Raw genomic sequence first — 25,567 nt, 5'->3', positions numbered from 1 at the left:
TATTTACCATTCAAGAATATGCTTGTATGGGAATTTAATTGTCCTCCACTTTTCCCCCAAAGTCTAGACAATGGCAACTTATCATGTGACATTCAGCATTTCACCTCTCAATAACTAAAACACTAGAGTACATCCCACTGGATTAAAGGTAACTGTTGAGTATCATTAAAAACAAAAAACAAGCAGAATAACCACTCTTCAGCCAACCGAGGACACTGTTGGTGGAAACTAGTCCAGAGATGGCCAAACACACACCTCCCCAGGTGCACAGCCAGGGCAGCCATCAGCCAATCAGACAGCGGCTCTTTCAGAATCTTCTCTTAACTCAGCATCTCCAGACCACCACTCCCAGTGGCTTAGACTTGGTTCTCCAAATGAAAGGCCTTAGTCAGGGGGCCATGGAATCCCTCAGTCTACTGGAATGCAAAAACTAAATTCTTATTCCAGGTAAGAACATCTTCAGTCTTTCTAAAGAAAACATCACAAGGAGGTAGACACAAATAGTTTTTTAAAATCTAGTACTTAAGCCTAAGCATCGAGATCAGCAACTGGGAAACGTGCTGACGGCGCTTTGTGACAAAGTCCTCTATTATCCTGCTCATCTCTCGCTGGTTTCTTAGAAGCCTCCCTCAGAGATCTGATGACTTTTTTTTTTTGGAAGGGGGAGGATCTCAAAGCCATAAGTGTGAGCTGATCATTTATTTCAGAGAATAAGAGGTGTTGACCCCACTGTTTCCTAATCCAAGGAAGAGCCAGACTCCAGGCATCCAATTGTTTAAGAATAAAGAGTTAGGGGTGACTAAACAGGAGAGACAAAACGATGTCTATGTAGGGCCTAAGAATCAAAAGGAAAAAGGAGGGGAGGGGAGTGTGGGAGGGGGGTGGGGGGGCAGGGAGTAGAACAAATTTCATCTTTTCTTTACAAGGTACCTATATTTTACTAGAGGAAAAACTGACCACAAAATATCAGACCTACCAACTTTTTATTTCATGTTTTTGTCATTTGCTCCATCTGCTCCAATTCTGAGTCCAAGTGCCCTACAAGGCCAAAACAAGACTAAGTAACAAGACCTTCAACGTCTCTCAAATTAGCAAGTTACCATAAATGAAAATGCTAGAAGAGGCAATTCAGGCCCTGCCAGCTCTGGGAGGGGGGTTTCTAGCTTGGAAGGGGCCCAGCCCTCTCTCTCCAGAGGTCCGGACCTTGGTTTAGCATCATGAGAGCTCTCCCATACTTTGGTCTCTTCCTCCTGATTACTGTGCCCCTGATTTTGATCTCAGCATGGCCAAAACTAGTGATGAGACTCCTTCAAAGTGTGGCTGTCCAGCCACACCAGAGTCACAGGCTAATCACTTAGTGGACTCGCTAATGCGCTGCCCACATCCCCTTAGGGCTGGAGCAGTTATTTCTGCGGTGGCAGGTTGTGACGGAGGCAGCCAGCTCTCAGCCTCTTCTTACAAAGCCTCCTGTGATTACCTTGGGCCCATCCTGATAATCCAGGATAATGCCCTTTCTCATTATCTTTGAATTAACCACATGTGCAAAGGCCCTTTTCGCATGTAAAGTAACATATTCACTGGCTCTAGAGATTAGAATGTGGATGTTCATAGCGGACCATTATTTGGCCTACCACACCCCACCAGGCTTTTCCAAATGATGGATGCTCTCCTGATCAGAGACCCCCATTTGGCTGCTGGAAAGGCAAACTGTTAGTTGTTCAGTCGTGTCTGACTATTTGCAATCCTATGGGCTGTAGCCCACCAGGCTCCTCTGTCCATGGAATTCTCCAGGCAAGAATACTGGAGTGGGTCGACATGCCCTCCTCCAGGGCATCTTCCCAATCCAGGGATCGAACCCTGGTCTCCCACACTGCAGGCAGATTCTTTACCATCTGAGCCACCAGCTGCCTGCAAACTTCTGTGTCTGGAGCTGGACCCCCTGGGAGAGGGCAAGAACAAAGAAATGACAGCCTGGTGTTTTGGTCCTGAATCAGCTTTGCTCAAAGAGCTGCTAGAGACACTAGTCCCTAGGTATAACTTCCTAGGGAGTCTGGAATGAACTATATTCACATTCTCCCTCCTAGGATGCTCACAGTTCTCACTGGCATAATCAGAGGTCTTGAGAAGCCCAGAAACAAGTTTAACTTGTTTTAACCACGAGTTTTATCCATTTATTTTTTACATAACACTGCATGGAACACTTTGGGAATGACGCACTAGACTGTTCTCTGGTCCCTGACAATGCCATGGAAACAGGTCTGCAGGGAGTCTGCCCTTCTCTCCAGCTCCCCTTAGGAGCCTCACTCTGAAGCCCTCGGGCTGGGAGAGGAAGTGGAGAAGAGGCTCTTCTCTTGCTGAAGCCCTCAGGTGCCTGTGGGCAAACCCAGAACCTGTCTACTGACTCAACACACAACGCACGTGATTGGACACATTCCCTACTTCTGCCTGGAGACTCATTTCCTGGAGAGCTGAGTGGGTTTTCTTTTTTTTTTTTTTTTCATTTGTTTATTTTGTTGTTTTTTTCTCTTTCCACTGTCCTTGACTTTGGCTCTTAAAACTAAAGGGAAAAAATAAGTATGATATTTTTCTCTTTCTGACTTACTTCACTCTGTATGACAGACTCCTCTCTACAAATGACCCAATTTCATTCCTTTTAATGGCTGAGTAGTTAAATAATAATAAACCAGTGGTTCTCGAGGCCATCTATATTAAAAAAAAAAAAAAAGAAAAACACAGAAAAAAAGGATCAGGAAATAACATTTCACCAAATACACTCATGGTCTTTGCTTTCCTCTCTTACTTGTCAAATCAAAGACTTGATCAGATGGCCACATGAAAACTAAAACATTTCCTCCTTTTGGCAAATGGGTTGTCACTATGGAAGCAGACAAAAGGGTGGTCATTGCCTTAGTATTGGTGTATTCTAGGCTGTGGTCCTGGAGCTCTGCTGCCTGGGCTGTCTGAGTCACTGTAGTGTTTCTTAGGAATCACTGGAAATTTTGGAGGAACCACAGGAGAATCAGACAGAAACTTGAGACCACTAATTTGATTTTCTCCTAGAATCTTGGCATCTTATTTCAATAGCTCTAATTAAGACACTCTTCATTTAAATTTCACACATTTTATAACCATCATATACCTTTCAACTGTTACTCACCTGAACAAATCATCTGTCCAAGAGGACTGGGACACATGCCAACCCCAGGCCAGGCTACATGCCTCCTCCATGTCTCTGCGATCTCTTCTCATCTATCACATTTTCCATAATAACAATAGTAAAAAATTATTGCATGTCTGCTACATGGTAGGCACTGTGCTAGGTCATCCTATTTCATCTTGACCATTGAGTTTTGTAGTTCTCATCCCAAGCCTTAGTGTCAACATATATTGGCTACAGGCAGGCAGGCAGGCAGGAAGGAAGGGAGGATGTATTTCCAGTTCCCCCAATTTAAAGACACATCAAGTAAAATTATTAGCCTGATAAATTTATGAAACATCTTTTGTACAATATGTACTTTACTAATATTTTTATCTTTCTTTCAGGGGAATTTCAACATATCTTCTGAAAAGAATAAACATGACAATTTCAAGTGACTTGATGGCAGCAAGAAGCTTCTGTGGTATTGGAAAAAGGAAAAGGAGAAGAAAACAAAACAAAAAAAAAGAGGAGCAAAAGGCATTTTACAATATAAAAGGTGTGACTTTTTCACATCCCTCTTCTGTTTAAAACCAAAGAAAACACTGGGGTTATAATTCCATCACTGTCACAGCCTATGTTGCCCTAATAAAAGGGTAATTTCATAATCCTCCACTGACATGAAGCTGCACTGATATTTGGGTCGTAGGTTTATGTATTTTCTAATGTTATCTCCTTTTATTTATAAAATTATTTTAATTATTAATCAAACTTAATAATTTATGCTAATTTATAATAATTGATAATAAGTGGTTACTATTTTTAAAATAACTTTATTTGGCTGTGCTGGGTCTTAGCTGTGGCATGCGGGCTCTTTAATCTTTGTTGTGGCATGGGGGGGGGGGGTCTTTAATTGCATTTTATGCCCCATTTAGACCAGTTTTTCACAAAGGCTCTGACTCCTCATTCCCCTAAACACTAGCTCCTCAGGATATTCCTAAGTGTGATTTTTTAAAAAAAGTATATGGTTGGACTTCCCTGGTGGCCCAGTGGTTAAGAATCACCAATAAAATAAATAAATAAAAAATGTTAAAGTACATAGTCAAATAAACTTGTCATATCATGGTTTAAACAAGCTTAACAGGTATCTTGCTGTAAGCTTTTAGAGGTTTATAATATGCTAATACACACTGTTGAGTCTACACTGAACATATAAAGTTTCTAAATTTCTTGAATCACAAAAAGCTTTTTTCATGGAACTTCTTGCAAAATTAGTGTTTCAAGAAACCAACTTAGGGAAGACAGATCTGAGTACTTTCCTCACCTGAAGATGCTGTGCTGACATCGCCCCATTCTAACTGCAGGATGCTCTGGTCCAACACACAGCCCATCTCTGCCTCAGGATCCCCCAGGCTGACCTGAACCAGCTCACCTGGAGTAGCCCTGAGATGCTCTGGTGCAGAGGCCCTGGCAGGCCCCAGCTCTCGCCCCTTCTCACAGGGCCAGCAATGCTTTTGCCTCCCTCTGCCACAGAAGCCAGGAATGAACTTCAGCCACACCCTGGAATCTGTCTGGTCCCTATGTCTGTCTGGTCCTCCATGTTTGGCCCCCCGTATCTGTCTGGTCCCCCAGGCCTGGACATAAACAGCTTCCAGCACCTAACGTGACCACAGGGAGAGAGAAATTGTCTTGCTGTTCAGACAGGAAAACGGACCCAAGTGCGTTCAGCCTATTCTATGAGAAGTCAGGCTTCTGAGAAGTTATGGCTATGATGTTATTAGGTGACAGATTTTCTTCTCCATTTAAAAAAAAGAAAGAAGGAAAAACATGATATACTCAAGACACTTATTTTCACTTAAGTACAGTTTAAGAGAAAATCAGGCAGACCTTAGTTTTGTGCGGCCTTTGCCAATTATGTAACTTTTTGCAGCCTTGCTTCCTCAAAACTATAAAATCAGATCTTGCCAGATTCTTTTGGTGTTAAAGTGAACTAATGTTTGCAAACTTGGTCATACTATGCTTTATGAATGGTTAACACCCAAAGCAGTATTAGCTATGGAGGGTACTGAAGGATTGTCGTCTCCATGTTGGTTCCCCTGGGAAATAAGGTCCATGGGTTCTGTTTTTGTTTGTTTGTTTGTTTTAAAAAAGTAAATGACAGTATCTTTCCACAAAAATAGATTTTTTGCAAGGAAAACATGTTTTTTTTTAAAAAAAAGACACAAATTAATCATTTCTCTTATTTGTGTTGCCCTTGAAGAAAAAAAAAATGAGAAGCTTCTATTTCAACAATACCTCTTGTTCTACTCTTCAGAAAATAAATAAGTAACCTTACTAGAAAGCTACCTGTGGGTGACAACTCCAATTCTCTTCAAGCATATTTAAAAAAAAACTTTATTGGGGTCTATACAATGTATCCCCTCATGCCAGCCCAGTCCCCAAGCTAACTCAAACCAGTGCCAACATATCCTGATGGTTAGACTTTCTCCAAATGGATCAGAAGCGTGGCAGAGATGGGCTAGCTGTTCATCAAGGCAGTCCCTCAACTTCCTGGGCACATGGCCAGATTGAATTTCCTGGCAGCCCTCACTCTTAGCTCTGACTATATGCCTAAGTCCCTGCCAATGGGATGTGACTAGAAGTGATGTGTGCCCCTTCAAGTCTAACGTGTACAATGCTCCCATGCACATCCCTCCAGCTCTTGCCATTTGCCCCAGCTTGATAAAGATAAGCTCAGAAACCTTGGAAGCCACAAGGGAGATAGCAGAATCACAAGATGGAAAATGTCTGATGCCTGATCACTTCTTGAGGAAAAAGGTCAACCACAGCACATGAGTATTTCTCACTCAAGTATAGCTTGAAACTATCTTTCCGCAAAAATAGATGTCTTGCAAATTCCAAGCTACGTATGAGTGAGAAATATTTCAATCAGTTTTGAATCATTCTATGTTTTTGGATGTGCTTATTAAATTAACTAGCCTAGGAACTTCCCTGGTGGTCCAGGGGTTAAGAAGCCACCTGCCAGTTCAGGGGACACATGTTCGATCCCTGGTCCGGGAAGATTCCACATGCTAGGTGGCAACTAAGCTTGTGCACCACAACTGCTGATCCCACACACCTCACCTACTGAACCCCAAGCACCCTAGAGCCCAAGCTCTGCAACAGGAGAAGCCAGCGCAGAGAGAAGCCCAAGCACTGCCATTAGAGAGAAGCCCCACTTGCTGTAACCAGAGAAAGCCTTTGTGCAGCAACGAAGACCTAGTGCAGACAAAAATCCAAAAGTTAATTAATTATTTTAAAAGTAGCTGGTAATCTAGAACCAAGATAACACTGCAGCCTAGCTTCTACTCCAGGTAAACCATCAGAAGTGCCAAAAGTTTAAGAAAAATGTTCCTGGAAACTTTGAAATGCAAAATAATCATTTCATTTAAAAATGTTTCTGTAACACAAGAAAAGTCTGTCATTGCTCGACTTTAGTGACAAGAACATCTTGACCCAGCCTGTCAAATACCTTTGTTTCATGGTAGTATAGTTTGTGTCAGAGTACAGACTGACACTTCTGACAATTAGACATTTCTGAGACTTTTTAGAAAAACCAAACTGGAGAAAATTGGAGTTGTTAGCTATATACAGGCTTTCATCTATATTTTGTAATTAACAGATTAGAATCTCTTTCTTAACTTCAGAATTGCATGATTATAGTCATTATATATTCCATTATGATTTGACTATAGATAGTAATCCATGATTTAAATTGATCATGAGACACATGGCTTTATCTAAAAAGGCTGAAGCATACAGGGATTAGCATTATTTCTGTGTATCAGGGGACACTCAGAAACTTAAGCCTCAAGCTAAACCTGGGAAATTCAAGCTTCAATCCCAACCCAGGTCTAATGAAATAAATTATTTATTTTGTTGTCTGAAGTATAAGGGACCTACCCTAGTTTAAGGCCATCCAGTTAAAGATGTAATGCCAAATGAGATTACTTACTGGTTATCAAAAAATGACCATGTTAAAAAAAAAATGACCATGTTATTTCAGTAAAGACCTTATAACCAAATGGATATCTATGGTGTTTGAGGACACTGCCTTTGGTGATCACAGGTATTAGCCTGAACCCATATACATCATGAACAGCTTTTCTCAAATCATCTCATTCTCTCCATCCCACTGCTTCCACCTGTATCTAGGCCTCCATAACTCTAACCTAAAATATCCACTGAAATATCTGCTCTCATCTTAGGCTCTCTGCTTCCATTTTTCCCCCTGCTCCAAACAGCTCCCAGCAAGGAGTCCCCAAAGTGATCTCTTCAAAAGACAAGTCACATGATGCCATTCTCTTGTTTAAAATTCTTTCATGTATCTACACTAATCTTAGAATAAAATTGGAACTCTGTGACACCCTGCCATGCCCTATCCAATCCCAGCCTATCCTAGAACCAATTACCCCACTCCCTTCACTCCAACACAACCAATCTCCTTTGTGTTTCTTAAATATTCCAAGCTCTTTCCCATGACAGTTGTTGAACCTACTGCTCTCATTGCCTGAAATGCCCAGCCTCCAGATCTTAACACTGTGGATTTTTTCTCATCCTTCAAGTCTTAATTCAGTCATCACTTCTGCAACTACCCTCTTGTCCTGTTAATTTGTTTCATAACACCTGTAACATCCTGTATTCTTTCAGTTCAGTTCAGTCGCTCAGTTGTGTCTGACTCTTTGTGACCCCATGCACTGTAGCACGCCAGGCTTCCCTGTCCATCACCAACTCCAAGAGTTTACTCAAACTTACGTCCATTGAGTCAGTGATGCCATCCAAACATCTCATCGTCTATCATCCACTTCTCCTACTGCCTTCAATCTTTCCCAGTATCAGGGTCTTTTCAAATGAGTCAGTTCTTCACATCAGGTGGACAAAGTATTGGAGTTTCCGCTTCAGCATCAGTCCTTCCAATGAATATTTGGGACTGATTTCCTTTAGGATTGACTGGTTTGATCTCCTTGCAGTCCAAGGGACTCTCAAGAGCATTCTCCAACCCCACACTTCAAAAGCATCAATTCTTTGGTGCTCAACTTTCTTTATAGTCCAACTCTAGCATCCATACATGACTACTGGAAAAACTATAGCTTTGACTATATGGACCTTTGTCTGCAAAGTAATGTCTCTCCTTTTTAATATGCTGTCAAGGTTGGCTATAGCTTTTCTTCCAAGGAGCAAGTGTCTTTTAATTTCATGGCTGCAGTCACCATCTGCAGTGATTTTGAAGCCCAAGAAAATAAAGTCTGTCACTGTTTCCATTGTCTCCCCATCTATTTGCCACGAAGCGATGGAACCGGATGCCATGATCTTAGTTTTCTGAATGTCGAGTTTTAAGCCAACTTTTTCACTCTCCTCTTTCACTTTCAAGAGGCTTTTTAGTTCCTCTTTGTTTTCTGTCATAAGGGTGGTGTCATCTGCGTATCTGAGGTTGTTGATATTTCTCCTGGCAATCATGATTTCAGCTTGTGCTTCATCCAATAAAGCATTTCATATGATGTAGTCTGCATAGAAGTTAAATAAGCAGGGTGACAATATACGTCCTTGATGTATTCCTTTCCCGATTTGGGACCAGTCTGTCGTTCCATGGCCAGTTCTAACAATTGCTTCTTGACCCACATACAGATTTCTCAGGAGGCAGGTCAGGTGGTATGCTATTCTCATCTCTTTAAGACTTTTCCACAGTTTGTTGTGATCCACATAATCAGAAGCTTTGGCATAGTCAGCAGAAGTAGATGTATTTCTGGAACTCTCTTGCTTTTTCGATGATCCAACAGATATTGGCAATTTGATCTCTGGTACCTCTGCCTTTTCTAAAACCAGCTTGAACATCTGGAAGTTCACAGTTCATATACTGTTGAAGCCTGGCTTGGAGAATTTCAGCATTATTTTACTAGCATGTGAGATGAGTGCAATTGTGTGGTAGTTTGAACATTCTTTGGCATTGCCTTTCTTTGGGATTAGAAAGAAAACTGACCTTTTCCAGTCCTGTGGCCACTGCTGAGTTTTCCAAAGTTGCTGGCATATTGAGTGCAGCATTTTGACAGCATCATCTTTGAGGATTTGAAATAGCTGAATTGGAATTCCACCACCTCCACTAGCTTTGTTTGTAGTGATGCTTCCTAAGGCCCACTTGACTTCACATTCCAGGATGTTTGGCTCTAGGTGAATGATCACACCATCATGATTAGCTGGGTCATGAAGATCTTTTTTTGTATAGTTCTTCTGTGTATTCTTGCCATCTCTTCTTAATATCTTCTGCTTCTGTTAGGTCCACACCATTTCTGTCCTTTATTGTGCTCATCTTTGCAGGAAATATCCCCTTGGTATCTCTAATTTTCTTGAAGAGATCTCAAGTCTTTCCCATTCTATTGTTTTCCTCTATTTCTTTGCACTGATCACTGAGGAAGGCTTTTTTATCTCACCTTGCTACTCTTTGGAACTCTGCATTTAGATGGATATATCTTTCCTTTTCTCCTTTGCCTTTTGCTTCTCTTCTTTCCTCAGCTATTTGTAAGGCCTCCTCAGACAACCATTTTGTCTTTTTGTTTTTCTTTTTCTTGGGGATGGTCTTGATCCCTGCCTCCTGTACAATGTTACAAACTTCTGTCCATAGTTCTTCAGGCACTGTATCAGATCTAATCGCTTGAATCTATTTCTCACTTCCTCTGTATAATCGTAAGGGACTTGATTTAGGTAATACCTGAATGATCTAGTGGTTTCCCCTATTTTCTTCAATTTAAGTCTGAAATTGGCAATAAGGAGTTCATGATCTGAGCCACAGTCAGCTCCCAGTCTTGTTTTTGCTGACTGTATAGAGCTTCTCTATCTTCAGCTGCAAAGAATATAATTAATCTGATTTCGGTATTGACCATCTGGTGATGCCCATGTGTAGAGTCTTCTCTTGTGTTGTTGGAAGAGGTTGTTTGCTATGCTGGTCATGTGTTCTCCTGGCAAAACTCTGTTAGACTTTGCCCTCTTTTGCTTTGTACTCAAAGGTCAAATTTGCCTGTTACTCCAGGTGTTTCTTGACTTCCTACTTTTGCATCCCAGTCCCCTATAATGAAAAGGACATCTTTTTGGGGTGTTAGTTCTAGGTCTTGTAGGTCCTCAAAGAATCATTCAACGTCAGCTTCTTCAGCATTACTGTTCAGGGCATAGACTTGGATTACTGTGATACTGAATGGTTGCCTTGAAAACAAACAGAGATCATTCTGTCATTTTTGAGACTGCATCCAAGTACTGCATTTCAGACTCTTTTGTTGACTATGATGGCTACTCCATTTCTTCTAAGGGATTCTTGTCCACAGCAGTAGATATGATGGTCATCTGAGTTAAATTCACCCATTCCTGTCCATTTGAGTTCACTGATTCGTAAAATGTCAAGGTTCACTCTTGCCATCTCCTGTTTGACCACTTCCAATTTGCCATGATTCATGGACCTAACATTCCAAGTTCCTATGCAATAGTCCTCTTTACAGCATTGGACTTTACTTCCATTACCAGTCACATCCACAACTGGATGTTGTTTTTGCTTTGGCTACATCTCTTCATTCTTTCTGGAGTTAGTTCTCCATTGATCTCCAGTAGCATATTGGGCACCTACCGACCTGGGGAGTTCATCTTTCAGTGCCCTTTGCCTTTTCTTACTGTTCATGGGGTTCTCAAGGCAAGAATACTGAAGCGGTTTGCCATTCCCTTCTCATGTTTTGTCAGAACTCTCCACCATGACCTGTCAGTCTTGGGTAGCCCTACATGGCATGGCTCATGGTTTCACTGAGTTAGACTAGGCTGTGGTCCATGTGATCAGTTTGGTTAGTTTTCTGTGATTATGGTTTTCATTCTCTCTGCCCTTTGATGGTTATGGAAACTTCCTGATGGAAGAGACTGACTGAAGGGGAAACTGAGTCTTGTTCTGATGGGCAGGGCCATGTTCAGTAAATCTCTAATCCAAGAGTCTCTGGCAGATGCGTGGGTCAGCAGTGGCCTGCTGCAGGGTCAGGGGCACTGAGTGTAGCAATGCCTGCATGGGCCCTTTTGAAGGAGGTTGCCATTATATTTATTACTTCCACCATAGTCTGGCCTCAGGTCAAACAACAGGGAGGGAACACAGCCCCGCCCATCAACAATAAATTGGAGGAAAGATTATACTGAAATTGTATTCTTTACTGTCTGAAAATCTGGACACTCTATGAAGACATGAACCTCTTCACCTCTTTATCTTTTACTATCTTGTTTCAGGCATCATATCCTCAAAGATGAATGAATGGATGGATGGATGAAATTTTAGGGAACAGATAATTTTAGCACTCATTTTCCCATGGATCTTCCATGAGAAACTGTCTTATCACATTTAACAATGAGTATTACTGCCCTCTCCCAGTGGGGATGGTTATAGGATAATGCCAATTTCCGCTCCCTCAAGTGCACAATTCCTGGAAATATAAAGTTTTAGCATTGAGACCATCCATATATGGGTTTTATTCTTATGTAAAAAATGTTTGAGTTTACAAAATTAATAGTTCCAAGAGGATGTCTTAACATTTAATTATCTACAATATTTCGGGACATAAGGCTATCTTCACTTTGAATTTTAACCTCTCCAACTTACAAAGAAGCCTTCTCAGAAGAGAAAAAAGTCCCCTCGATGCAGCATGAAACCCCAGGCTGCCTGCTTGAGTTCCCACATCCAGAACTATTGCCCTTAGGGGAGTGTGGCAAAGCAAGCCCACAACTGCATGGAAGTCCAACACACACTTCCCTCTTGCTGATGGCACTGGGTCAATATGACAAAATAGTTTGTGTTTCCAGTTCTGACTAAATGGAAGAGAGTCATGCCTCCAAACAGTTTTCCCCAAAGTTCCTCTGTACGTATAATAGGAAACACAGAACTGGATCTGGGCAGGGACTCTGGAAATGTCAGGGCAGTTTCTCCACACTGAGTGTCCCAGGAATGCCAACATGTGTGACTACACTTTTCCACACTTGGAGCCCTGATGAAGAAACGCTGTCCCAATCCAGAACTCATGAACTCCATTCTGCAGCTTGACAGGAGAAAACTCAACAAGCTGCTGCAGAAAGCCTGCAAGAAACTTTGCACTGGCCATGGAACATCCACCTGCACCGAGGGAGGTTACAAGATTCAGCCTTGGGACTCCCCTGGTGGTCCAGTGGTTAAGAATCCGCCCGACAATGCAGGGCACATGGGTTAGATCCCTGGTCCAGGAAGATTCTACATGCCACGGGGCAACTAAGCCTGTGCATCACAACTCCTGAGTCTGTGCTCCAGTACAAAAGAAGCCACAGCAAGGAGAAACCCGAGTACCACAACTACAAAGAAGCCCCGGCTCGCTGCAGCTAAAGAAAGCCCACGCACAGCAACGAAGACCCAGCACCGCCAAAACTAATTAATTATTAATTTTTGAAAAAAAAAATTCAGTCTTGCAATGCATGTGGTGGTGATGGTGGTGACAGTTACTCCTGTAAGGAAGTTGCTGGGGTCTTTGTCCAGAAAATCCTACAGCACTCTCTTTCAGAAAGATTGCAGGAGAAACTCCCTCCAGGACTCAGCACCAAGAAGAGCTTTGCTTTGGGACTTTCGTATGTAGTCCAGCGGTTAAGATTATGAACTCCCAATGCAGGGGGTGTGGGTTTGATCCCTAGTCGGGGAACTAAGATCCCACATGCCATGTGATATGGCCACATACACAAAAAAGACAAAAGAAGAGCTTTGCCTCTACTGAGGATTTAGCTTCTCTGCTAGTTTGTTTTATCTCTTGGATACTGTGGTTACTTCGTGTGTGTGTGTTAGTCACCGAGTCGTGTCCGACTCTTTGTAACCCCATAGAGCCTGCCAGACTCCTCTGTCCTTGAAATTCTCCAGGCAAGAATACTGGAGTGGGTTGCCATTTCCTTCTCCAGGGAATCTTCCTGACCCAGAGATTAAACTCGGGTCTCCTGCATTGCAGGCAGATGCTTTACCATCTGAGATACTACGGAAGCAGGGCATAGTTCTGCCCCACTTCTAGAAAGCCTAGAGACAGATTTGCAATCTCCCTTCCATAACAACACTAGACATTATGACAAGCACGCTTATGTTCAGACTGCACCTGACTTCATCTTGTTTTCTTGCTCTTGTTTTCTCTCAACTCTAAGTCCTTTAACTGTTTTTATTCTCCTGTGTTATATATGTTTATGTGTGTGTGCTCAGTGGCTCAGTTGCATCTGACTCTTTTGTGACCCCATGGATCGTAGTGTGCCAGGCTCCTGTGTCCATGGGATTTCCCAGGCAAGAATACTGGAGCAGGTTGCCATCTCCTCCTCCAGGGGATCTTCCCAACCCAAGGATGGAACATACATCTCCTGCATTGGCAGGCAGATTCTTTACCACTGAGCTACCTGAGAAGCCCATATATATATATATATATATATATATATATATATTTTTTTTTTTTTATAAGCTTCTTCAAATCCTTTTGGGAATGAAATACACACACAGTGGATTTTATGCCAAACCTTTAGAACCCTTATATCTTACAAATATACAACTTGGGCTCAGACAGACCTGGGTTTGAAACCTAATTGTGGATTGCCAGATACATGATATCAGGCAAGTCACCTAATACTCCAAGTTTCCATTTCCTTCTCTTTAAACTGAGGGTAATAACATCTATTAACTATGATCAACCTAGACAGCATATTAGAAAGCAGAGACATTACTTTGCCAGCAAAGGTCCGTATAATCAAAGCTATGGTTTTTCCAGTAGTCATGTATGGATGTGAGAGTTGGACCATAAAGAAAGCCAAGAACCAAAGAATTGATGCTTTTGAACTGTGATGTTGGAGAATACTCTTCAGAGTCCCTTGGACTGCAAGGAGATCTAATCAGTCCATCCTAAAGGAAATCAGTCCTGAATATTCATTGGAAGGACTGATGTTGAAGCTGAAACTCCAATTCTTTGGCCACCTGATGGGAAGAACTGACTCATTGCAAAAGACCCTAATGCTGGGAGAGATTGAAGGCAGGAGGAGAAGGGGATGACAGAGGATGAGATGGTTGACCGGCATCACTGACTTGATGGACATGAGTTTGAGCAAGCTCTGGGAGTTGGTGATGGACAGGGAGGCCTGGCATGTTGCAGTCCATGGGGTTGCAAAGAGTCAGACATGACTGAGCAATTGAACTGAACTGAACTGAATAACATCTATTAATACATTGTGTAGTGGCTATGAGAATTACAGATAATTTACATAAAGAGTTGATACTTAGTATCTACTACATAAATAGTATCTTTACTGTAATTAGTAACTATGCAGATTGTTACCAGAGAATACCAAAGGCAATGTCTAGAAGACATGGGGACACAGAAAAACATGGACAACTTCATCTGACTATGGAAGCAGAGACTGGAGTGATATGTCTACAAGGCAAGGGACACCGAGGATTTCCAGCAATAACCAGAAGCTAGAAGAGGCAAGAATCTCCCCTTGAAGGTTTGGTGGGAACACGGCCCTGATGACACTTTAATTTTGGACTTCTAGCCTCCAGAACTTTAGGGAATAAATTTCTATTGTTGTAAGCCACACTGTTCATGGAAATTTACTACAGCAGTCCTGGGAAACTATCAATACTACAGTCTCCAACACTTGTAGCCCCAACTGGCAGAAGTGAAATAACCAAGCCACCTTTCAGTCCCATTAACATCTGCCAAGAACTCACGGATACATACCTGGCGTGTTTCATGAGGGGCATATGCTGGAAGATCACAAAGGAGAGAAAAGAGGAGGGGGAGGCTTTAATTTTAGGCTTAAATGAATTAATTGCCCTCTCTGACTTTACCCCCAAGTAAAGTGACCTTGGGCAAGCCACTTTATCCCTCTAACCCCAAGTCTACCTCTCAGTGTCCTTCCAACCCTAAAATCTAGGATTTAGAGTCTGTACTTCACAGGTTAGCTAGAGGCAGGAGAGTTGTCAGGAAGAAAAAAGCCCCCTCCGCATGGCACCCTATGGCTCTACTAGATTATTCTAGACACCAACCCCAAAACCAGGCATTGCTCAGATACTTAAAAAAAAAAAAAAAAAAGCCTAATATTTGGAGCATGTAAATTTTCTGTGAAAGAAAAGTCCACTTAAATTTTTCCATAATAATGCCTTTCTTTGTTCTTCATAAATGTTAGGAAATCTTATGACCACATGCAAACTGACAGGAATTTTAAAAAGACACTACCCTTCTTCCTGCCATGGCAATTCCCTTTAAAATTTTTATCCAAGACAAGAGGACATCTCTGTCCATCTCTCACTCCACTCTCACTGATTTTCCAAACTACAGGCGTATTCAGATACGGTCTGGGAAGAAATAAATCCACATTTATTCAGTGGGTAAAAGAGAGGATTATTCTGGGAGGTGACCTCTTCTCATCTGAAATGCTTACCACCATCTGAAAAGTGAAAGTCCCATTAGTGTTCAAATGAACCAAGAGCAACCACGAGTGGAACAAGGATTCGGATGGAAGCTGTTCTGATGAACACCAAACTGAGGGAAGGTTTTTACCGATGGTGTATGTTTACGTACATCCTTATTTCACCAGGTGAAGTCTATTTTCATCAGGGGTCCTTTTCTAAAAGCTCCAATCAGCCCTGTGGAGGAAGTTACTCTATGCATCACTTGAAGCTGGGCTGTGAAAGAGAGCCAGCGGGAAGACTGTCCACTCAGCCTCCCTAAGGGTGATGTGGTAAAGTGACAATCCCTGGAAGCACATGACACAGAGAAGCGACAACAATCAGGGGAGGGAGGAAGTCACGATTTTGGAACCACTCAGCAGTTGTTTCAGCACAAGTTAACATCCAAACTTAAGAAGCAGAAAAAAGTCACGTGGCGGGCTTTTATTCAACAAACATTGATGTCTTTATTGAAGAGGTACCATGCCTACAGAATTGAGTAAGACATATGTCTTGTCTGGAGGCAAAGATGTATGAATCAACCAAATAACGCAGAACTATGTGATACTACCAGCATGGAGGTATGTTGGTGTTCATGACCTAAACAGCCCCGGGAATCCCAAAGACAGAGCAACGGAGGGAGGAGGGGATGCTGAGTGAATGCTTCGGCTGCCATCTACCATTCTGGGAGCTTCTCAAATCTCCCCAGCACCTGACTTTGCCCAACCCGTGTCTCTACACCAGAACTCAAACCACCAAGTAACTTCCCTGCCACTGAGAGACACGGCTTCATTATCTTCCCTCAGTCATCCAACAAATAATTACTGAGTACTTAGTATGCGCAGGGTGCTGTGAAAGGCACTGGACCTGTCTGATCCAGGTCTGGTGAGCCATTTCTCCCTGAGCTTCATATTCACTAAGGATTTATAATAACACAGATTACAAAAATCATATCATATCCAAATGATATCATAGATACAGTCACAGAGATACAAGTTCCAGGCTTGAATCTCAAGGCATATCACAATCTCTATAATCCTGTTTTGGTAATTTTCAAAACATAAGTGCAAGTCTCCCTACTCCCATGCTATAGATCGGCAAGGAAGTGGTCCAGGTGTCTCTCCAGGTCTGTGGGCCCTGCGGGCATTCAAGAATGAGCAGCGGACAAGCCAGTTGTTGGATGTGTGCCTGCAGAACTTAGTGTTTGGTGGGGAGACAGATCTCAAACAAGGACCTACCACGCTGATAACTGTGGTTACTGCGGGGGAGAGAGACACGATGTGGGGGGGAGCTGGCAAGCCAGCTTTCACTTTATCTGAAGTGTTGAAATGTTTATAATATGAACACATCCACCCATTACTTGTGTAGTCACTCTAAGTTTCTGTATCAGGTACACCATCAAGAGAAGAACAACCAAGAAAGGACCAGGGGAGAGGCGGACCCCAATGTGGGAGGCAGTGGAAATGGGTGAAACACCAAGCTGTCACAGCGTCAGGGCTGGTCTGGGCTAAAACAGCTCCACGTGACTTTGTGGTGGCCATGGTCTGCACGCCACGTGGAAAGCAGTCCTACGCATGGATACAACAAGGCTTCCCATCTTCGAGCTCCCTACTCGGCTCCATCACCTAGTGACCCCACAAACGCAATGACTAACTTACATGCACTGAGTAATGTAACATGTATGATCAACACATTAGGCTCACTCTGGTTCAAAACTTGCCTTTTCCTGGAGCGCTATCAATCTTACCGCACAATGCCAAATGCACGAGTGAGTCATGACTATCTCGTCTAGACCGGGATACCTCATCTTCACTTTGTCGAACAAATTGTGTCTCACCCATTACCAGTAACCATGTCATCCCCATGTCAAATTCACACAGTTCCACTGACAACAGGGCAGCCCTGATAATCAACTTTCCCCCTATCTAGAGAAAGGGGAGCAGATATCATGGAACGATGCGTGCTAACTCACTTCAGTTCTGTCCAACTCTTTGAGACCCCACGGACTGCAGTCCGCCAGGCTCCTCTCTCTAAACAAGAATACTGGAGTGGATTGCCATGCCCTCCTCCAGGGCATCTTCCCCACCCAGGAATCAAACGTGCATTTCTTATGTCTCCTGCATTGGCAGGTGGATTCTGTACCACTAGCTCCAAACTAGGAAGCCCTATGGAACAATGTTAGCATGTCACACACAGCCCACAGTGACAGACTGGGCAGTTGTCACACACAAATTCTGGAATAAAAACGTTTCCTTACACTGTCATTCTTTTTGACTTTCTCATTGTATTTTGAGATGGAGTCAGATGGCATGGCTTTTACAGAAGAGAGGCATGACCAACACTGATCATCCAAAAATGCTTCTGACCATGACAATTACGTGTGTCTGTATGTGTGTGTGGACTATTTTGTCTTCGCATGGCAGGTACCCTCTTCGGAGTGGGCACAGTTGTCAGGGAGGTGCACACAAGTAAAACCAGCACAGAGAAACACAATCGAATGCCCCTGTGCATGAGGGGGACAGCTAGCAGAGGAAAAGTTTCCTGCAGAGGCCTTCATGACTGAGTCGGGTTTCTCTGGTGGCTCAGATGATAAAGAGATTGCCTGCAGTGCGGGAGACCCTCATTCGACCCCTGGGTCAGGAAGATTCCCTGGAGAAATGGCAACCAACTCCAGTACTCTTGCCTGGAAAATACCAAGGACAGAGGAGCCTGGCAGGCTACAGTCAATGGGGTCGCAAAGAGTCGGACACGACTGAGCCACTTCACTTCACTTCTGCTCTAAGAGGTCAGTGGGGCTGGCATGGTGTATAGGCTTGCCAGGTAAAATATAGGACACCCAGTTAAATTTAAATTTTAGATAAATAATGAAGGATTTTTAGTACAGGTACATCCCAAATATTACATGGGTCTTCTGCACTTTTATTTGTTAAATCAGGCAATTCTAATGGTGGAAGACGTAGACAACATGCATGTCAATCATCTTTCCTTTCTTATCATGAATATTGTCAACATCATCGGCACACGAGGAATGAGGTACACGCTGTAACAAAGACCTAGGAAATACTCCTGTATCCAAAATACTCAGAACATGCTTGCTTCTTCAACCATGGACTCCTTGAGATCATGGACTTATCTCACCCCTCCTTCTTCAAGGACTAGCCCAGTGACTGGCATGTAGTAGATGCTAAAAATAAGGTTTTGAATAAATGAGGATAAAATGTGGAGTGACAATAAAGGGAGGAAATTTGAGGTAAGGGGCGGTAAGGTGACAAAACTGTACCTGACAGAAAATACAGGGACCTTCAAGGTGGTGGACAACAGCCAAGTTTCCAGCCACCTCCATCACCCACTGGCAGAACCATAGAAGTTCAACTGAACAAACTCTTAGCTTGGTTAGTACAACGAAACTGTCTCAAAGCAGTAGGAATTATGCTAAGTGCCCTGAGTGGGTAGAGGTGGGGGCACACAGAATTGGGAGTTCAGCACTTATACAATTATTTACTTTAAAAAGCCAAAATTAAGGAGGACAAAGCACTGTAAAAGCCCAAAAGAGGAACAAGCCGTTCTACTGAGACAATTCAAGAAGCTTTAGGAATTAGAAGTAGTGTGAGGGATGGAAGGAGGTCTGGCCTTCAGAAGACATTGGCATTTTATAAACATATATTTATTGTTATGCATACATACACACAGGGTTTATAAATGCATAGTTCATACTTCTTAATTATTTTTCTTAATGTTTGTAGCATATATACTTCTAGATTTTTTTCTATACATATATGCATGTGTTTATATTTAACAGACTCTCTATACTACCATGTAAACTTGCTTTTAAGCTGCAAAGCTTATCCATCCAAGTAACCAAGTATATTCCCACAACATAATTTTGAATGCTTGCACAGACATTTTCTACTGATGATTTACTTAACCAAGTACCTACTGCTGAACATTTTAATTGTTTTCAGTTTTTTGCTGTGATGAACTTCCTGACAGGTAAGTCCTTAGAGACATCCATCATTATTTCTTGGAGATAAACGCCTAGAGGGAGAATTGCTGAGTCAAAGATCATGTACATTTTTAAGGCTTTTGATATATATTACCATTTTGCCCTCCAAGAAGTCTGTGTCAGTTTATAATCCTACAGAAAAGGTTTCATTTTCCCGATTATTTTTCTAAGTTAGTCATCCCATAAAATACCTCTGCAAAATCAGAGTTTATACAAAGAGAGCATATAAAGTAACATATGTAGTAGGTTTTCTTCTCAAATCAGTCCAAAAAGCCAGGATTTTAAGAAATCTCACTTGTCTACAATTAGTCCTTGGTGCAGCCAATTAATTTAGACATGAACATTTTAAGCCAAATTTCCAGTCAAAGTCTGCCATGCTTGAGGAACTGTGGTTGCCCACCATTCCAAAATGACTTTACTAAAAATTAATGCATTTCTCTTTTTTTAAGGTGGTAATTAAAACTAGCCTTCTTTAATGGCATCCCATTTCAGGTTCCTGGAGGAAAAAAATCCATTTCCTTTGACCATACCAGAAGAAGCTTACCTGGTCAAAGAAAGTGAACATCATAAATGGTGGACAGCCCTCATTACCACAGGAATATTGGTCCAGGTGTGAATTAGTTTGTCTAAAGTGGGTGATCACCCACTCACATACCTCCTCAAAAACCAATCGAAACAAAAAATCTTTACAGCACACAGAACTTCTCAGCAAGAAAGAAAGTTAAGCTAAAGTTTTAAAATACTGCTAAACCACATCTAAAAGTTTAGATACTACAAGAGAGAAGTTAATGAGGCAGAAAAATATTCCCCAGTATAGAAGCCCCCAGAGGATTTCTAAGAAGGAGATCAGAGGCATACAAAATGCTAGGTGGGGACAGCAAGTGCTGGTTCAAGCTTCACCATAGGAAAGGGCAGCTGGAGAGTTCCAACATTTTCTAGTGGCAATACAAAACTAGGCCGCTCTAGTCTTCTATGTGACAAGGGCCATGCTCAACGATGCACTCTGGTTTTCATCTTTCTTGAGGCACAAAAAACTCAAATAAAAGAGAAAATATGCAAATACAGAAGTTTAACAAGACTGGAAAAAACTTCAACCATGTTATGTTCTATTGGCCTTGCAACCAAATAATCATATTCATTTGGTCAATGTCTATGATTAACTCCATCAGAGAAGAGGTTTGGTTATAGGGCCAGGTACAAAAAAATATTTTCTTGGAGGATCGCTCTCTTATGTTAAGTGTTGGCTGAGAAAGTGTATAGAATCGTAGCTTTCAGGGCTTTCTGAAACTGTCTGCATCTGCCTTGTGCTGACAATTGTATAGTATTGGGATGGATCATCCAGCCATCGATGGTAACACAATCATAATGCTCTGCTCACTTTCTCAAAAAAAAAAAAAAAAAAACACTTCCAAAGTCAGCATAGTCACCTCAAATCAAAAAAGCCTCAGGGGCAAAGAAGCTGAAACTCTAAGTACCATAAAATGGTGAATGCAAAAACTCCTCCCCACTGAAGATACCCAGGTGCATAAAAGGCACACGAAGGGATACTTCAGACCTAAAACCTCACTGTCAACCTCTGAGTCTTGTGGATTTTCCACCTCCATGGGCGAGGGAGAAAAAAATGAGCAGCAAGCCTGATGGGATTTGAAAATATGTGTGGCTGGCATGCCTCATGGGTCTGTTCATCACTGGCATCCTCTCTCTGGACTGTAACTTACTGAATGTTCGCCTGAGGAGAGTCACCTGGCAGAATCTGAGACTTCTGAGGAGGATGAGCAATTCATTTCCTATAGAGTGTCTACAAGAAAGCAAAGCTTTCGAGTTGCCCCAAGAGATCCTCTCACACAGCCAGCCTCTGAAGAGGAACATCAAGGAGGCCTTCTACAAAATGTCCAGACAAGCCTTCCACATCTTCACTCAAGACACGTTCAAACCCACTTGGGAAGAGACACACCTGAGCCAAGTCCAGGTCGGACTTGATCACCAGCTGCAGTACCTGGAGCGATGCTTGGAAGAAGAGGAGGACGGAAATGAAGACACAGGAGAGAGGGAAGCGCCTCTCTCAGCCGGAGAGGAGACCCTCAGGAGACCCTCAGGAGTTCCAGTCCTCCAGCCGGTAACCTAGAACTGAGGAGATATTTCAACAGGAGAGACAGGTTCCTCAAAGATAAGAAACGCAGCCCCTGTGCCTGGGAGATTGCCCGAATGGAAATCAGAAGATGCTTCTACTTCTTTCAGAAACTCACAGCACTGCTCAGGAGGAGATAAGGTATTAATAATGTATTCTAAGAATTAAAATTCTGTTTCTCTCTAAAATCTCCTTTTCCTTCTCTTCCTCCTTCATCTTCTTTTTAAGGCTTGTTGTGCTGTCCCGTGGCTCCCCTCAACTGGATTATTGGTGGTTTGGGTAATGGTCATTTTTTTCCTGAAGTTTGGCCTTGCAACATCGGCCACATTCACCTCTCCAAACAAGGTGATGCCTACCACGCCCTGGGTGATCAAGAGTCTTGTTAGAAAGTCCTGAAGACAGTTTTAGAGGAGGACTCGCCCTCCCATCTTCTATTCTGTTCTTTCCTTTTGCTCTTGCTTTGCTCTGTTGTTTTTGAACTCCCTCAAACCCATGGCCAGAGGACAGGGCTCAGAGAATCCTGCAAAATCTAACACCTCAATGACTTTACTCTCTTGCTGCCAAGATTGTTTATTCTAGGAAAGTTCAGCATGTTAAAAGAGCCTCTACAAGGTCCCATAGTCTTAAAACCGTTCCTGTCTCCCTACTCTAAAAAAAAGAAAATAGAAATTTTGGACCCATTTGCTTCTCAGCCTGGTTTGGTTAAAATGATAGAAAGTTTGTGAGTTGGTATTTTATTACTGTAAGAGAGTGAAGATCCATAATGATATTACATGGTTGAATGAGAGGACCATTAAAGTCTCAATCAACCTTTAAGAGCTTATGATTCTAATACAAAGAGCATTGTTCATTTGCAATACATACTATGCGATTTTGACACTTAAAAGCATGAAAAATACTGCAGAAAAGTTTAATATCTGTCTTTTTTGTTTGTTTTCTACCTGAAATGAAAAACCTATGGTTAGACTATGGAAGAATTTCACACTGGATTTTTCCCAACTAGAAGGCCACTTTCTTCTTGTTAAATAAACTAATCTTCTTACTAATACATGACACTCTAATATACTTTATCTTAAAAAGTTATTTTGTGCCTAGATTACCTAGATTATTTACTTAAATTTTCTTGTGTGGTCCTTCATCTGTATTAATTCACCTTATAGTTGAAATGATTTCTCTACCTTTCTCTCACCCTTCTACCCCATTTCAGAATCATCTATCTTCAAGCAAGAATTAACAGACAGATTATGGCTACCCAAATGCATCACAGAGAGTATCCAGTTCAACTCTTGGAAGGCCTTTACTTGCTATTGTTTTCATAGCATGATGCTAAATGGTTTAGACTCAAGATTCATCCATAGTTGAATAGTTGGATAGTTAAACTTCAACATAGTTATACTGAGAAAGTATTAAAATAAAACTCAGTTCAAAAGTTAGAAGCAATGTTTAAAAGAACAAGAGCTAGTTATGGATCACAGTATACTGGTTACCAGTAGGAGGATCAGACAATAAAACAAGTTCATATCATCCATTTAGTAACAATAACTCATCAGTAAGTGTTGTAAATTCTTAAAAAGCATTACAAGCTATAAACGAATTGGGACATGCAAGCTACAAAGCAGAAAATATACATTTGATATTTTCCATGAATTTCTCTAATAATGCCTTTGCATGATCTCCTTATGATTCTCCTGGGACCATGTCAGTTACTTTAGCAATTGATGGTTGCAGTCTTGCCAAATGTTTGCAATAATGCAGAAGGAAAGAAAATCAGCACTTCTAGTCAATAAAGCTTGTCTGATTGTAGCAGCAGGGGCAGAAGTCACAATGGGATGCTTTTATTAAGAGCACCACTAGTCAGAAAAAGGAGAATATTCTCACTGAAAATAGGTAAGGACACAAACTGGTAACATCACAAGAAATACTAACAGACAATATGAAAAATGTTTACTCTCATTTGTGATTAGAGAAATGTAAAAGAAGGTAATAAGATACTCCCCTCTCATCAGTCTGGTAGATATTAAAAAAAAAAAAAAAAAAAAAAAGAGTGATACTGTAGAGTATCAGTGGGGTACAGGGTACAGAAGAAAAAAATCCTGTGTATTGATAGAGAAATGGTAACTGGCACAAGTTTCCTACAGGACAATATAGCAATCTTAAATGTCATAAAAAAAGTACATTCACCACTTAGACCTAGTTATCCTATCTCCAGAAATTTAGTCCATGTAAACAATTGGATAAGATTGTTCTGTGGAGCCTTATTTATAACATCTCTCCTCCTTCTGTTTTAATTTTCACTTCTCTGTATTTTTTATTTTTTCTTCAATGCTGGGGAGGGTTTTCTTCTAATTCTAAAATTAAAGAAGTCATACAAGCTTATCTTTCACTATAACTACCCTGTTTTCCTTACTGGAGTAGACTGGGACAGACATTGCTCTTTCACTTTGTTAATGATGCTTTTAGATCCTTCTTGAGCAAGCCAGGCGCTTCCTGCTTTTCTAGTGCTGCTGCTGCTAAATTTCAAAGGAATCCTTCCTTGGGGATTATTTTCATAATGAAGTATTTGTAAAGTGCCTTCTGGCGCTTCTAAGATTTTGCTTTCTTTCTTCTGTGGGTCCCACTGGTAACATCCAGAAATTACTGGAGAATGCGTTCTGTGTGTCTTCTCTGCTGACTTCGTTTCCTTTGTTTTTCCTTATTAAATGGAAGCTCAAAAGTTCCAACTCTGGAAGAGCAAACTCCTGAAACTGTGCAGATGCACAGCCTCTGCTTAAAACCTTCCAGTGGGTACAAGATCACAGGTGTTCATACAGAAGCTTCCTCCCTCCCCTGGCTTGGGGCACAGATCAAAAAGTGAAGGATAAAAAAAACAAGAGCCTCCCTGAGCCTTCTTGGGAGAGGCACTGACTGTATGTCAGACAGAAAGAGCTAGCATTAGTATATGCAAGGCTATGTGAAGGTATACATTCCAACAGGTGTATAGACACAGTCTCCCTGCTAAGCAACTCTGGGGGCACCATCTGGGGACCCTGCCTCTGAGAGTGGCTACTACGTTTTTGCCCAAATTCTATCCCCCCACCCCCCACCTCCGAGGCATAGTTGATTTACAATATTGTATTAGTTTCAGGTGTAAGTCCTAGTTCTTTAACAATCCTCGGTCATTAGGAATAAGCACCATGTGTAGGCACACAACTTGATAGGGAAGGCAGAGTAATAACAGGGTCGTTATGATCTCACCGGCGCGCTCACAAGGGAATTCGGTCCCCAGACACAGCTTCGCAGGGACGGGGAAACGTCTGCACAGTCAGTCCTGGGTCCTCCAGGTCTGCTCTCCACAAACGTTGAGAGGGTACCCGGGCTTTAAACTTGGAGCGCTGTGCGAAGTCAGGACCCCAGGTTCATTCTGGGGGGAGCCACTTCACTCCTATTTATAAGCAAAGTCTCCAGGCTTCCCAGGTTATTTCTACATCTCCACTAGTGGCTCGGCGGTATAGAATCCGCCTGCAAGGCAGGAGACTCAGGAGACCCGGGTTCCAGAAGGGGACCCTTCCCGACACGGGCCGGGCAGATCCTCTGGAGAAGGAAATGAAAACCCACTCCAGTGTCCTTGCCTGGGAAACTCCATGGACAGAGGAGCCTGGCGGTCTACAGTCCACGCGGTCGCAAAAGAGTCGGACGCGGCTGAGCCCAGCACTGCACACACACCCTCCTTAAGGAGGGCGGCTCGCCTGCCCTTCGGCCCTTGGACACTCACAGCCTCAGTCTCAGAGCCTTAGACGTAGCTGTTTGCCTACCGGACCTGCCCTGATCCCTTCCCACCGCCTG

General features: G+C 42.2%; 2 protein-coding genes across 6 annotated transcripts in view; one reads left to right on the top strand and one right to left on the bottom strand.

The window, feature by feature from the left end:
• Positions 1-25,567, bottom strand: part of MOB3B (MOB kinase activator 3B) — a 220,761-nt gene that overhangs the window by 193,471 nt on the left and 1,723 nt on the right. The window contains exon 1 of one of the 5 annotated variants that reach the window (XM_065908188.1): positions 24,980-25,438. The exons of the other annotated variants lie outside the window; for them this stretch is intronic. The gene's annotated coding sequence lies outside the window, so the exon portion shown is untranslated. Of the gene's footprint in view, positions 1-24,979; positions 25,439-25,567 lie in introns of those variants that run through there. 5 annotated transcript variants of the gene reach the window in all.
• IFNK (interferon kappa) lies at positions 21,239-21,885 on the top strand. The gene is given in 2 exon segments (XM_065908120.1): positions 21,239-21,670; positions 21,703-21,885. Coding segments are annotated over 2 exon segments (615 nt in total).

Source organism: Muntiacus reevesi, chromosome 17, assembly GCF_963930625.1.
Source record: "Muntiacus reevesi chromosome 17, mMunRee1.1, whole genome shotgun sequence".
NCBI lineage: Eukaryota > Metazoa > Chordata > Mammalia > Artiodactyla > Cervidae > Muntiacus > Muntiacus reevesi.
Note: the sequence above shows the minus strand (reverse complement) of the source record. Positions and strands in the feature narration are given on the sequence as shown.